The sequence below is a fragment of the Dryobates pubescens genome, chromosome 12, assembly GCF_014839835.1.
Source record: "Dryobates pubescens isolate bDryPub1 chromosome 12, bDryPub1.pri, whole genome shotgun sequence".
NCBI classification, from domain to species: Eukaryota; Metazoa; Chordata; class Aves; order Piciformes; family Picidae; genus Dryobates; species Dryobates pubescens.
Window position 1 is genome coordinate 20,708,787 of NC_071623.1, and position 14,519 is coordinate 20,723,305.

At 39.4% G+C, this 14,519-nt stretch overlaps 1 protein-coding gene across 1 annotated transcript in view; it reads right to left on the bottom strand.

Moving 5' to 3' along the window:
- The window catches only part of DOP1B (DOP1 leucine zipper like protein B), a 52,886-nt gene that overhangs the window by 22,832 nt on the left and 15,535 nt on the right, over positions 1-14,519 (bottom strand). The window contains exons 5-16 of the mRNA XM_054165849.1: positions 13,711-13,900; positions 12,404-12,502; positions 11,532-11,655; positions 10,772-10,872; positions 10,216-10,330; positions 7,310-7,430; positions 6,694-6,813; positions 5,989-6,094; positions 5,384-5,575; positions 3,875-4,568; positions 2,468-2,739; positions 662-814 (exon numbers count right to left, since the gene is read on the bottom strand). Coding sequence (XP_054021824.1) covers positions 662-814; positions 2,468-2,739; positions 3,875-4,568; positions 5,384-5,575; positions 5,989-6,094; positions 6,694-6,813; positions 7,310-7,430; positions 10,216-10,330; positions 10,772-10,872; positions 11,532-11,655; positions 12,404-12,502; positions 13,711-13,900 — 2,287 coding nt within the window. The remainder of the gene's footprint in view (positions 1-661; positions 815-2,467; positions 2,740-3,874; positions 4,569-5,383; positions 5,576-5,988; positions 6,095-6,693; positions 6,814-7,309; positions 7,431-10,215; positions 10,331-10,771; positions 10,873-11,531; positions 11,656-12,403; positions 12,503-13,710; positions 13,901-14,519) is intronic.

Below are 14,519 nucleotides of genomic sequence, written 5' to 3' on the forward strand. Positions count from 1 at the left end.
TAAGGAGGTTTAAAAACCTGGATGGCAAACAGGAAGACATTGGTATATTAGGTAGTGTTTATTAATGGTAATTGTGTTTAAAAGATTTTAAAGGATTTCCAAACTTCCAATTTTGCAAGAGCAAAGATGAAAACAACACCAAAGACTGAAGGTGGCTGTTGTAAGTTTTATTGTGCAAGGCACTCCTCACAAATATACTGTAAGTCATTAAGAACTGTTCTCATTAAACTAGGCAAATGCCTACAGCTTACTTATTAGGGGATCTTAATACTAAGGTGGACACAGGATCAACATTATGTTGACATGCCCTTACAAGATAATAAAGTCTGCTGGAATATGAAGTTTACAAAATCAACACAAAATAAGCTGGGTGGCTTTGAAAATATTTACAAAACCTGCAAGTTTTTAGATACTACATGATTTGGGCTGAAATTAAAACAGCTCCAGCATGCATGGAGAGCTGTTGTATCTAGGGATTAAGTTTAGCAGTAGTTTCACGATGAATAAATATCAGGGAATTGCAAAGGCATGGACAGAATCTGTTGGACTCTTAGAGGGACCGTGGAGTGAAGATATAGGGTGGAAGGGAATTTAAGGCAGTCTGGGAGGCAATGCAACAACTCTGCAGTGATGAAGGGGTTTCAGTGAATACAGGAGTCACCTTATCACGATCCAGAAGTGCATGGCAGATAATATCTTCGCAAATATTTGCTGATGGTGCCAAGCAGTGCAGCCTGTAGAACAGTTCCACACAGGCAATATGATGCTCCCGGGTCTCTTTGTTCAGCTGATCCCAGAGCACACAGGCTACTCTCTAGGGAAAAAGAATTATTAATAAGAAGAACAATAATGATCATAATAGTAATAATACCCTTTTCTTCCCTGACTTAAAACATTCCCATTGCACAAATGCCCTCTATTACCAAAAGGGATTTCCAAATCATTTTAGTTTAGCAAATAGCAATAATTCAGGTCATACACTCAGACCTAAAGGAATGTAACCTTCCTATCCTAGCAGGACAGGTAATTCAAATGTACACAACCAGAAGTTAAGAAAATTAGTTTCTGCTTGTATTTTCTGGGTCAAACTCTAACAGACTATTCCTGTGCCAGGCACAGCAATTAGAAACACAGTAATTAATGATGAAAAGATCTTGGAACCAACCCTCATATCAACACTAAATAAATGATCAGGAGAAGGAAAGCATAACTCAAATATCTATACTGAAAACAAGGAGGAAGGAATGTTTCATTACTATTACCCACTAATACTTTCTCTTATTGCAAAGCTTAGAGTGAATCAAAGGTCTCTATAGCGTAGCTTTCAAGCTAATGAAACCAAACCTTCAAATCAGAAATCAACTATATCTACTCCCCCAAGAATGAGGGCACAGAACCAACTAATAGTTTGAAAATAACCTGTCACTTTTGAACATCCTTAGTAGATGTAGGTCAGAGGGTAGAAGGGCTCTGCAGAGGGACCTCGATGGACTGGACAGATGGGCAGAGTCCAACAGGATGGCATTCAACAAGTCCAAGTGCCGGGTGCTGCACTTTGGCCACAACAACCCCATGCAGAGCTACAGGCTGGGGTCAGAGTGGCTGGAGAGCTCCCAAACAGAGAGGGACCTGGGGGTACTGATTGACAGCCACCTAAACATGAGCCAGCAGTGTGCCCAGGTGGCCAAGAAGGCCAATGGCATCCTGGCCTGCATTAGGAATAGTGTGGCCATCAGGAGCAGGGAGGTCATTTTGCCCCTGTACTCAGCACTGGTTAGGCCACACCTTGAGTACTGTGTCCAGTTCTGGGCCCCTCAGTTTAGGAAGGACATCGAGACACTTGAACGTGTCCAGAGAAGGGCAACAAGGCTGGTGAGAGGCCTTGAGCACAAGCCCTATGAGGAGAGGCTGAGGGAGCTGGGGTTGTTTAGCCTGGGGAAGAGGAGGCTCGGGGGTGACCTCATTGTTCTCTACAACTACCTGAAAGGTGGTTGTAGCCAGGAAGGGGCTGGTCTCTTCTCCTAGGCAACCAGCACCAGAGCAAGGGGACACAGTCTCAAGCTGTGCCAGGGGAGGTTTAGGCTGGAGGTGAGGAGAAAGTTCTTCACTGAGAGAGTCATTCATCATTGGAATGGGCTGCCCAGGGAGGTGGTGGAGTCACCGTCCCTGGAGGTGTTCAAGAGGGGACTGGACGTGGCACTTGGTGCCATGGTCTAGTCATGAGGTCTGTGGTGACAGGTTGGACTCAATGATCTTTGAGATCTCTTCCAACCTTGGTGATACGGTGTGAAACTGTGTGAAGAATGCAATTGCTTTCAAATGCTTGTGGAAGCAAAAACCAGCAGTGTGTCATTGTAACACAGGCATGCTGCCCCCAAACATCCATCCTCAAATAACTTTCCCTTTCCCACCCCATCCTTAAAGGCGCAGTGTTGCTGGGCTGTAAAAGGAAAGAGAAAATTGACACCTGGTAGAAATCTGTTTTCTCTGAGATGATCTTTAGAACTCCAGGAGCAATAGGAGGAAGGGTGATCATCTGTAGCTTTCCACAAAAGGGGTTGTGGCCAGACATTTTGTACCGCTTCATTCGGTCTTCTATCACGAGTGCCAGTGACTGGGAATGGTTGATCACCTCCAGCAAAGTGAAGATGGACACGTTCTGAACATAGCAGTCATTCACACAACAGCATATTGTCATTAAGGACTTCAGCCACAGAGGGAAGCTGGCATCACAACCTCCTCAGAAGGTAAGTGAGAAAGAAGTTTTTGAATAATCTCAAGACTGTGGTCATATTTTCAAGAATTCTTCAATCAAGTTCACAGGACCAAGAGACAAAAATGACTGCCCAAATCTAACTGCCATGCTGTCAGCAAGTCCCTTACCTTGGAAGGGGCTTGCTTCAAAGCAAGTCATATTCTTATCCCAATTCCTCTCAGGTGAAAGCTCTTGCAGGACCTCAGTAACTCACTAACTAGCAGATTTCTCCTTCCCAGATTATGTTTTTTTCCACAACTATTTTTTACAGCTGCTGTTTTCCAGCAGTCATTGTCAAAACCAATAGAAGTCTGTGGATCCAAGGATGCTCTTTAGGGTAGTGTGGAGCATATAATTTCAGAAGCCATGAAGCACACATTGAACTGATGTGGCTAACATCAAGTCAAGCCATCTTTGTTTCTCTTGACTGAATAATCAGATAGTTTTATTAAAGCTTGAGTAGAGGAATCTGACATACGGTTCACACCTCTGGCTTCAAAAACAAATGTTTCAGCAGCTTTACTATTGCAACAAAATGACCACTTTCCCTTCTCCACATCAGACAACTTGTGCATCACATTCAGCCCAGACTTCCATTATCAGACGTTCTCCCCTTTTTGGCTTTAAACCTGACTGTATTGAGCAGAGTGTGAAGTTTAAAAGACCTTTGAAAAGAAACTTCTATAATCCTAGGATGATATTCCTAAGAAACACAATTATGAGAGCAAGCCTTCTAAGTTTCAACTCCATTGCTGACCATGCGGAAGGGACTACAAATACTCAAACATCTCCATGTCAAGCAGACAGCTCAACCACACAACTCACCCTTAGCAAAGAGATGATATGATGGGTATATCACCACTTTGCTAAGGAAGAGAGAAGAAATTTGTTATGAGGTGAGGAAGAGAATCCAAGTTTTCAGTTTCCCACCTCTCTATTCACTACAAACCCGTATTGTCAACTATCCTTCAGGCCAGTAACTGCTCCTGCTAAAGCTAGTGAATGAATTTGAATTCCCAGAACAAACAGGTCCTCCAATTACACAAGATTAGTCTTATATGTCAGTTTACACTGGATTCCTTTGAATTCAAGCTGACAAGTAAAGGGAACTTTTCTTACCAGGAATCTGATAGAGAGAGAGAGAGAACTGCTCCATCTCCTCCTCTGAAAGATAGACTGGGAATGTGGTACAATCCAACAAGAGGTGACAAGCTGCAGCAAAAGCTTCCTTGCAGTCACCTCTAAGGGGTCCCAAGACAAGCATTACTTGTTCTAAGTCCCACTCTTCTTCCTCCTTTTCCTTTTTAGTACCACAGTTGTGGTCAGAAGGAAGAGGATCAGAACTTTTGTTCTTGAATGGTGACCCTCGGACTGAGAACAAGTCTGAAATCATTTGTTTAAACTGAGGTACTGTGATTTGCTTTGTATCCCAGGGGCTCTTTTTCTTGCCAGTATTTTCAGGTAATCTGTAGCCATTCTCTTTCTTCTCCTTTCCGTTCAGATTCATTGTTGAGATGCTTTCATTACTTGTTTCCTGAAATTGCATCCCAAAAATGTATTTACTGGAAAACTTGGCAACTAGCTCTTGGATGCAATACAAAGTTTTCTGAATGCTCCCCCCTTTCTTCCAGACATCATCTCTCTCCAGGGTCACGGTTGGCACCCCCAAATGCTGAGAGAGCTCTGGGGAAGAGGCACTTAGACCAATGCCACTATCTTCTGACTTCAGGGTTGGGAATGGAGCTTCATCTTCCTCCTGCAGCACAGACTTAGTCTCCAAGGCTATATCCACATTCTCCCTTTTCACCGGGCTCTAAAACAGTAAGGTTAATGTGGTTAATGTGGCACTCTGTAGATCATTTTAGACTACATAGAACTATGGCAGGCAGTAGGGAGCAGCAATGACAGAAAAAAGCCCTAGTATCTGCAGTTTTCAGATACAGATTACTTTTACAGAGTCATGAGACAGTTATTTAGTTCAACTTAACTGCATTTAAAACCTAACAAATGTTTGTATGATTGGCTCAAGAAACACCAACAGATCCATAGCTACAGATGCTGAGCTGATGGAACTGTTTCCTTAAAATCAACACACCACTAGAAACAGCGTTACCTATGTTGGATCATTTCTAGTCAAATGCATGTATTTATTGCAAAACTTTGGCAGGCTGTGCTTATGTGGTTGCTTTACACCACCTATTCTTCATTCTCTGTCACGGTCTCTTGCACACAAATAATACCACATTGTGTTAAACCAATATATTAATTGAAAGCCTTGCAGACCTAACCAGCCGTAAAGCTGGGTTTGATTTGGCAACTCAAACCTTTAGCAACTGCATAATGCTGAATGCCTTTTTAAAACCTTTAAATCAAATGCTTCTCTAGAGGTCCTGTTTCAGACAAGACTATACACCTTCACTGTCACAAATAATTCTAACAGGTCAGACTGAATATCCAGTATGGATAATAAGGCATCAGATAGCTCTGGAAGAGGCCAAAGAAGGGAAGTTTCAAAAATCTTGATTTTTGCAGTTATTGTCTAGGTTTAAGTTAGGAAAATTAGCATTTTTAAAATAAGATATGTCACTGACAATTTTAAACATCCATGAGTATTTGAAAGACACCTACCCCATTTCCACTTCCTGTCTCAGCATCCAAATAGGAAGGGGGCATTTGCACTTTGCTAAGCACTTTGAAACAGGTCTTTAAGGCATGAGTGAGTTCTGGTAAATCTAATACTTCCATATTTTCCAGGAGAGACTGCACCATAAAACTGAGCATCTGTGGAAGATACTGAGTCTGCACTTCGGAGTAGAGTTCCTAAAATAAAAGGATTATTTAAAATGGTTACCACATATTATTATTCAGCTGTCTAGCAACACTGATAAACTCAATTCATGAATGGGTAAACTGTACAAACTTGTTTCAGTGCTATTCCTTCTTTATTCTTTCTACAGGATGGACACTAAATCATGATATATCCAAAAGTCCCAGGAAATTATTTATCCAAGAATCAAAAGGTGAACTTTTTCATTCTTGGATAGAATCAGCATGTTTAAAAATGCAAACAATTTTTATTTTGCTAGGCAGTGGCATGGGTGGCTATATATAATTCAGCACACAAAACTACACTTTGCAGGACATAGCATGCAGTTTGCTTAGTATTCACAATACAAATTACTTGATTTTAAGTTTCTTAAGACTTTGAAGTAGTCAATTTCATGTTGCCTTACCAAAGGAATCACATCAAGAAGAAACACCAATAGTGTGCAGAGTTCAGACACTGTAGGAGGAGTGCTAATATTTTCAAGAGGATATTTCATCTGTGTGGATTTGTTTCTGGATTGAGAGAAACATTATTATGTAAGGTTTTTTTTTTTCCCTGTAAAAATTCTTCTTACAATAAAAAGGCTTCATTAAACCCCCACAAAATACAGAATAGCTAGGCTTTCTGCAGCAAAGTAAAATGGTTCTTCTAACACAGCAGGTTAAAACATTCTGCCAAAATCAGCTAAACTGTAGCTTGCATGTGAGATGCTAAAGGGCTTCTAATTTTCTGATTGAATCTCTATACAGCCTTACTACTTCAAGTATGACCTTCTCTCTTGTGTTCAGAAAGACATAAAAAAGACAGATCTTTATTTTTCTTCAAAACCCACTTGTTCTTCTGAGGAAGACCTCTCCCTCCCATACCTTTTCCGTCTTCAGCTGTCATTTTGAAAGTAACTTATTTTGTCCTCAGGTTGCTTGTTTACATCTTATTATTTACCTGTTTTCATTCTTGAATTATTTTAGGATGCAGCTTACATACCTGACTAATTCTACCATGTGTTATGCACTTCTAGAATTTAAATCCTTCAGTAAATTTCTTTATCTTACACAGATAGCTGTTAAGTGGCATTTTTAAGACAAGCACTATTGTTTGACAACATAACCACCTGAAACAATCTTCAAAACATTTGGTCATGTAATCCCAAAGAAAATCTGTGCTTAAGGATGTGATCAACAAATTGACTGTTTTGACGATTTCTGAAGCGTTTTTATTCTCTTTGATTGCACTGTGTGAAAGAGAAAAAAAGGGAGGGGGAGGCAAGTAAACAGATGTTAGTGAAGATTCCAAGATTCCAAGAGCATACACATCCCAGCATAAGCTGATGTGTTCTAAAATCTTTCCCCCCCTTTCTCCACAGGCTAAGACACTGGATGTTTAAAATGAAGGATTAAATCACTCTGTAAAAGCTAGACTTTGATCTTTTCTCTCCCAAATAAAAGAGATCAAGCTTTCAACTTTGAAAATCAAAAGGTTAGAAGTTCTGTCACCAGACCAACATAGCTGAATTTAATCAACACCAACCATATGCAGTGTACATAATTTTTCTTCTCTGCCAATCAAAAAACTAATCAAGTATGTGTGCAGAAAACCAGAAGCAACAGAAAAATCTCATAAAGAACTTTGTTAAAGGCCTAACCTTCCTTAAACTGGTCAGATTTTACTATGTTAGCTTAATATAAATGACAAAGTTTCAGTTCATAGTTGATAACTTGTAATTATACCTTGCAAGTATGTTGCCACTTTGATTGTAGCTCAGTTTCAGATCAGAGCCAAGCGCATCTTTGCAGTAGGAATAAAAGGCTCTAATAACTTCCAGGAACAGATCCCCAACAACCTGCGGCCCTAAAATTCAAGGAAAAAGAGAATCCAATAGTTGTATCAAAGTCATTGCCAAACATCTCAGTTACTAGCTTGCACAGACTTACATTACTAGGAGCTAAGCTAAAAAGAAACGATCACCGAAGCAGGAAGAAAATGCTTTGATGGCTTTAAAAAATGTCAGACTTTCCAGTTAAAATAAAGGTGAATATATGGTTAAATATTTTTGGTGTTCTCTTTGGGGTTTTTGGTTTGGTGGGGTCTTTGGTTGGTTGTTTGGGGTTTCGTCAGTGGTTGTTGTTGGCTTTTGGTTTTATTGGGTTGTTGCTTTTTAATTCTAGTTAAATAGCATCTGTGGTTCACTTATGAACTTTTTAAAGTAGTTCTTGGAAAGCCATGGCACTGCTTCTACATTACACTTAAAGTCAGTTTCATAAAGCACTTACACTGCAATCATTCTTAAGTGGGCATAATAATAACAGCCACACACTGAGTTCACATGTGAAAAAAAAACCTGCCATGTCTGGGTCCGTACAGAGAACAAGCAGATTTCCCAATACACATTTAACACACTAATCTTAGATTAATTTTTGAGAAAGAAAAGATGTGAAAAATAGCAGATTTAAAAGTTCAAATGCCTAAATAATTTGGTTTAGGCAACTAAACTAAACTAAACAGTCTTATGAAAAAGTGTAAGTTAGGTGGGTGCTGACAATTGCACCCAAATTTCACAGGACACAATTTCTTTGTTTTATCTGAATTTGTCTGCAGAGATTAACAAATAGCAAGCATTTATACCATAAACATGGAACCATTAAACAACAAGTAGTGCATAAAGCATTCCAATGAGTGCCTCTAAAAAGGAAAAAAATTTAAAAAGTTAAAGTGATTAAGAGCAGCAGAAAAGGACAAAGATTTTTGTTACGCTTTAGTTTGCTTCCTTTAAACAAGCCCAAACAAACACTGTTAACACTCCAAAACACTCCAAAAGGGAGTGAAAGTCATATTGGCTTAAGGCTCGAGAAGTTAGTTTTGTGTGCTGCCTAGGAGAGAAACATGAAACTGTATAATATGGTTTAGCTAAATGACCCTTGTTTGTAGCTCAGATTAAAACTGACTGTCAGCCAAATAAAACATACAATAGGGTAGTAACTGAGATTAATCAATACATTTATAAGGTAACAACCTTAGTCTCTTCGTCAGGACTTTTGTTAGGAAATAAAAATACTTTAGGTAATGAGGCTTTAACTGTGATAAATAAATAAAAAAACTCTTTACTTTTTCTTGAGCAGCTAAAACCCAGCTAAAACCAGTGGAAGCAAACATTAACAGCACTGTTGTATAAACAGATTTAAGTTTTCATTTGTAGATAAGCAGTACAGAATCCTCTTTTTTTCCTGGCAGTGCTTTGATAATTCTTTAACAGGAAACATGCTTAAAAGGACTTTCCTGACCCATGAAAGAGGATTAGCTTACTAGATACAGGAGCCTTCAAAATTAACTACATGCCAGCCAAGTGTTTAGTCTCAGTACATGAGTTTTATTCTAAGGCTTAGTCACTGGTAACATCACTCTGCTTCCCAGGATAATACCTAGAATGATATTTTGGAATACAGCCAATCATTAAGATTCTATTAGCTTCTAACAAATACCAGTAGGATTCCTGTTAAATCCTACAAATCTGGCATATCACTTTGCTTTAATTTTTTGATGCAGAAAGGGAACTTGCTCTCTAAAATAAGGGCTGGTAGAGCCACACCCTTCTGGTGCTGGCAACTTCATGCACACAATGGGAGAGACATGTGACAGGGAAGAGGAGGAAATTCTTCACAGCTCAGTCATGAAGTCTCAAACTATAGCTCCCACAGTAGCATCAGGCTGGCATATGCCAGCAGTGCCACTAGGCAGAGGCACCCCTACCTCCCTGCACCTGTAACTGGTTATTTCCAGCTGGAGTACCTGCAGGTAAGTGGGCAGCACCACTTACCTGCAGGTACTTGACACCAGTACCACCACTGCCTGTAGGACTGCAGTATCTGGAAAAGCAAGATAGTCATGAGAGTTTGACACAAGTGCATAGGAAGGCCTCCAAGCACAGCCAAGAACCAGGTGAAAACCTGGACAAGAGTAGCACTTGTGGTTTTCCAAATAGAAGACACTTTATAAGACCAAAAAAAAGGTCTGACAGTATTTTAGAGAATAAGCTCCAAGGAATTAACAGAGCAGTATATTGAGACCAGGGCAGAAGTGGTTCTTTTTAACTGGTCCCTCAGATGGCAGTCCTGTGCATGGTAGTGCATTTTCCTCCCTAGGATACATCTATGGTACACAGTGGAGTACTCTGCAGAAAAGCCAGAGACAACCTGGAGAGGGTGCTCAATCCAGAGCACTGTTCTGAACCATGTTCAAGGCAGGGAACATGGTGTCCTGCACACACATTCAGAATTATGAGAACTCTGCAGTGTTGCATGGAGTCACAGAATACACAATGTATCTAGTTGGAAGAGACCTCAAAGATCTTCCAGTCCAATCCTCGACCCAGTACTGAAGAGTCAACACTAGCCATGTCCATAAGAGCCAGGTCCACACACTGCTTACACATCTCCCGCGATGGTGACTCCAGCACTGCCCTGGGCAGACCATTCCAATGTTTGATAACCCTCTCTGTGAAGAAATATTTCCTAACATCCATCCCGAATCTCCCCTGGCACAACTTGAAACCATTTCCTCTAGTCCTGTCTTGCTGTCAAAGGTGATGAACACCAAGTTACAAGAGCTGTTAGCAGTCAGAAGTGACAAGCAACGTTACCTATTTCAGGTTTGTCAAGGAGACTGATTAGGATGCGGAAGGGTTTCAAATAAGCTTGATGCTGCTCTTCTGTATCAGACTCTGGGAATTTCTGATGTAAAATTTCAATCAAACTCTAGGAAAAAAAGAAGGCATCAAAATGTTACATGCACAAGAGAGCCTGCCATTTTATTAAGACGTGAAGGGTACCTAAATTTAATTTTTTCCCAGTACAATTTGGCTTTGATTGTCCATATCGGGAAACAAATCAATAATATCTCATCATCTGTACTCAAGAGCTGATCTCATTCAGAGAAGCATTTTTGAATAATTCAAGTAGTTCAGAAAAATGCTACCCTTTGGTTTCATTAGAATCCATTTGTAATGTAAGCACATACTATATTGGGACAAATACAGCACAGCAGGCATTCAGAGAGGTGAAAATATAACCACCAAAAGGATGTTTTGTTTAGGGACAGAAAGTGAAGGACAAAGTGTCACAGAGAACAATTCCAGATGCAGTTTGCACTGAGATTTGAAAGGACTGTAAATACACCTATATACAATGAGCACCAACCTCAACCAAAAGATCTTTAGAATATTTTCCAAAGAAATAAACAGCATGCTCTTCAGAAGTTGTTGAGTCTGGAGCAAAAGTGCCACCTTTAATATCGGAGCCTGTGAGATAAAGAAAGGCATCAGGAGTATAAACACTGCACTACAGTACTGAGCACTACCCACGTCATTTAAACAAATGTTGAAATTACAGTGTATTTTTAACCTTTGCCATTTCAACACTTTGCTTGAAACTAGCTCATTTATTGTCCAAGGATGGCCCTACACATCACAGTTTGAGGCATACAGATGTGCTATACCTAACCATAAATCAAACACAAGGCCAGATCCAGTCACAGGGTCAGCAAGGGCAGCTCTCATGCAACTACATGCACCTTGCCCTGTCAAGTTTTAGTGTCCTCTTACATGGCTCAAAGGAGGTAGATGAGGAGATGCTATACCTCTTTAATAGGCTCTCCTTGACATATTAAGCCCACATGGAAACTCATAGACTATTCCAGCAGAGCAAGGTTAAAAAACGTGCGTCATGCCCTTCAGCCCACTGAACCACTTCAGAATGAACCATGGACAGGACCATAAATAACTCATCAGATATACTGTGATTCAGGACAGTGAAATGATTTCTGCTTTGAAGAGACCTGTTTGGCAAATGAATGCTTATTTTTATTAAACAGGTACTTAATAAATGGCAACTAAACACCACTTTATTTTTTCCTCTTAGGTATGCAGAATACTGAATACCACTATATGTAGTACAGTACCTAGCAACCATGCATATAATCTTCTATTGAGTGACATATCTCTCCTCAACAATGTCTGTGTAGCTGATGACAGTATATAGACTAAATCAGTCCTCCGCAATGGAATAGTGCTTTCACTGCAGCCCTAGGATGAAAACCAGAGACATTTTAGCTGTTTATAAACACTGAAACAAGTAAAATTTGTAATGATTTAATGTTTTAAATATTAATAATAATAATATAAACAATATTATTAATGTTTTGGGGGGATAAAACCCAACCAACCAACAACAAACTCAAACCATTAACAACAGAGTATTTTGTATACTAAAAATCTCAAGAAAGAGACTGTGACACAATCATGATCATGCTCTTATTTAAGGTACAGTTGAGCTAAAAATATTAAAGACTTAGTTATGTTATGCCATAAGACTTAAAATTACTTGTCACTTTCAAAACACTGACTATACTACTAGGTAAATTAGGAAATTATGGGGAGCAGCTCTTGTTTCAAGCAATATTTTCTTTTTTAGTATTTAACAGAGGTATCTTAGTTTAGTGAAGACAGCTCCAAATGCTGAAATCCTGCTTGAAAAAGGAGCTCCATATCTTTTCCATACACAGTTTCTCAGGCCTGAGTACTCCAAGCACATTCCAAGTACTATACAATAATCACTGTGAAAGCACATCTCCATCTGAAGCTGTAAGGAGTTTTAAAATCACCAGTTTCCTCTACTATTAACACTAATGAGGAAACATAAACACTGAAAAACTTCATTGGTTTTCAAGGTACAAAATCCAGACAGCTGGTAATCACAGAGGCAAGAACTAGACTGGTTTCACAGAAGACAGCTTCCTGCGAAATGCATGCGACAATACCGAAATACTCTTACCAAAGCAGTATAAAATGGGAAAAAGAAGAGAATCACTTCTAGAGTGTTTCTTTGCACAAGGACATTTGAATCCAATACTGATGCACACAAAGATTTTATCTGTAAAAGCAAAAGAAAGCATAAAGGTGTTTTACTTTATGGTAACATTAGAACTGTTGGTCTCTCCTCCCAGGCAATCTGTGACGGAACAAGAGGACACAGTCTCAAGCTGCACGAGGGGAGGTTTAGGCTGGATGTTAGGAAGAAGTTCTTTACAGAAAGAGTGATTTGCCCTTGGAATGGGCTGCCCAGGGAGGTGGTGGAGTCACCATCACTGGAGGTGTTGAAGAAGAGACTGGAGGGGGTGCTTGGTGCCATGGTTTAGTTGATTAGATAGTGTTGGATGATAGGTTGGACTCAATGATCTCAAAGCTCTCTTCCAACCTGGTTAATTCTATTCCATTCCATTCCATTCCATTCTATTCTATCCCATCCTATAATCACTGTTAATAATCACAAGAAGGAAATAAAGTAAACTTGGTTAAATGTGAACAGTACATTTTTAAACAAGAGGATAACTACTCAGCCATTTAACTCCTGCCCCCAAAATGGGTTAAAAAAAAAAAAGGAATTTTTGTGGAGTACTGTTAAAAGGATCATTAATACTTATGAAATAATTGGTTTTGTAACAATACAGATTGCCACAGTGCACATCAAACAGAATGTGAAGCCTCACAAAACGCAGATATTAAAGTACTTTAACTAGCACTATAGTTATTCCATCACTCATGTTCAACATAAATTGCCACCTACTAAACTGCCACCTTCTACCATTTTGCTGAAGGGAAAAAAATATATATACTAAATTTCAAGATTGCCTTCCAGGACAATTGTCTTCTGTGCAAACACAGGGGAATCCAGGTTAAACACTGGATATACCGTACTACAGAAAAGTTGGTCTTCAACCTTAAATGCAAATTCAGAACAAGTAAAGAAAAGATGTCAAATTTATCAGCTGCTTTGAAACAGAGTCAGTCTTTCAAGACGGTATGCAGTACCAATAATCAAAACCTGCAGGAGCTTCAGAAGGCTGACATTCTGCAGGCTAACCAAAATCAGTATGGGACATTATCTCCTGTATTTCAGGTAAAATGTTCATATGAAGTATTCATATTATGCAATTCCATCAGCCTCTTTCTCTCTCCTCAAAATATTTTTAAGAGCATGTTATTCTAATTGAATACAGAGAAGTCATAATCTGCTAGTATGCTAGTAGTGTGGTCAATGAGCTCTGTAAGTCTGTTCTACAAGACGTGCAATGAACTTACTGTGAGGTTATAATCAGTGCCAAGCATGTACTTCTGCTGTTTTCCAGGTAGCTCTCTGTTGATATGGCTGACAACAAAAAGAGAAGCAGGCAGCCTGATGGATGGGCTGGCCAGGACACTGCCCCAGAGTGCTCCATAGAACATTTCCTGGCCCATCAGTAAGGACAGCTTCACAAGCAGAGCATCTGTTCTGTAGGGAAATACATTTGGCATAAGAAATCATGGGTTTATTAGTTTAATTTTATACCATAAAAAGGCAATTGTAAACAGAATTAGAATTGTAGCTGGCATTATTTATTTGATTTCCTCATCTTTCTGCTATTTGTACTGCCCTTTTCACAGGAAGATAGCCAGCATCTGATTGTATAAAAGCAATAAGAAACGCTCAATCCTTTGTCACTGTGCAGCCTCACTGAAACAAAGTCTCTATGCATACTTTAGGAAACTTCTTGTCTTAAAAATTGAGATGACAATACAAAGCTTTAACCAAATTGTGATGGTAGCTCTGACTGCAAAATATTTACAACCAAAGGTGTGCGACAATGAATTGGAAATAATTTAAGCTGATGCTAGACTCTGAAAGTAAATTTTTAGTCTGGGAACTCGAAGATAATCTACATACCTATATATAGAAGTCCAGGGGCTGAAATTCTAAGTCACTGAACCAAAAAAAAAAAGCAGTAAAATTATATGCTGTCAGTTGATGAACACAGGACTGTACACTAACACTGAAATTAGTTTAAAAGGCATTGGAGGTCTTGTGTCTGAAAGCAAACTTGCTGCTTTGGCAATTCTGTTAGCAGTCTGAT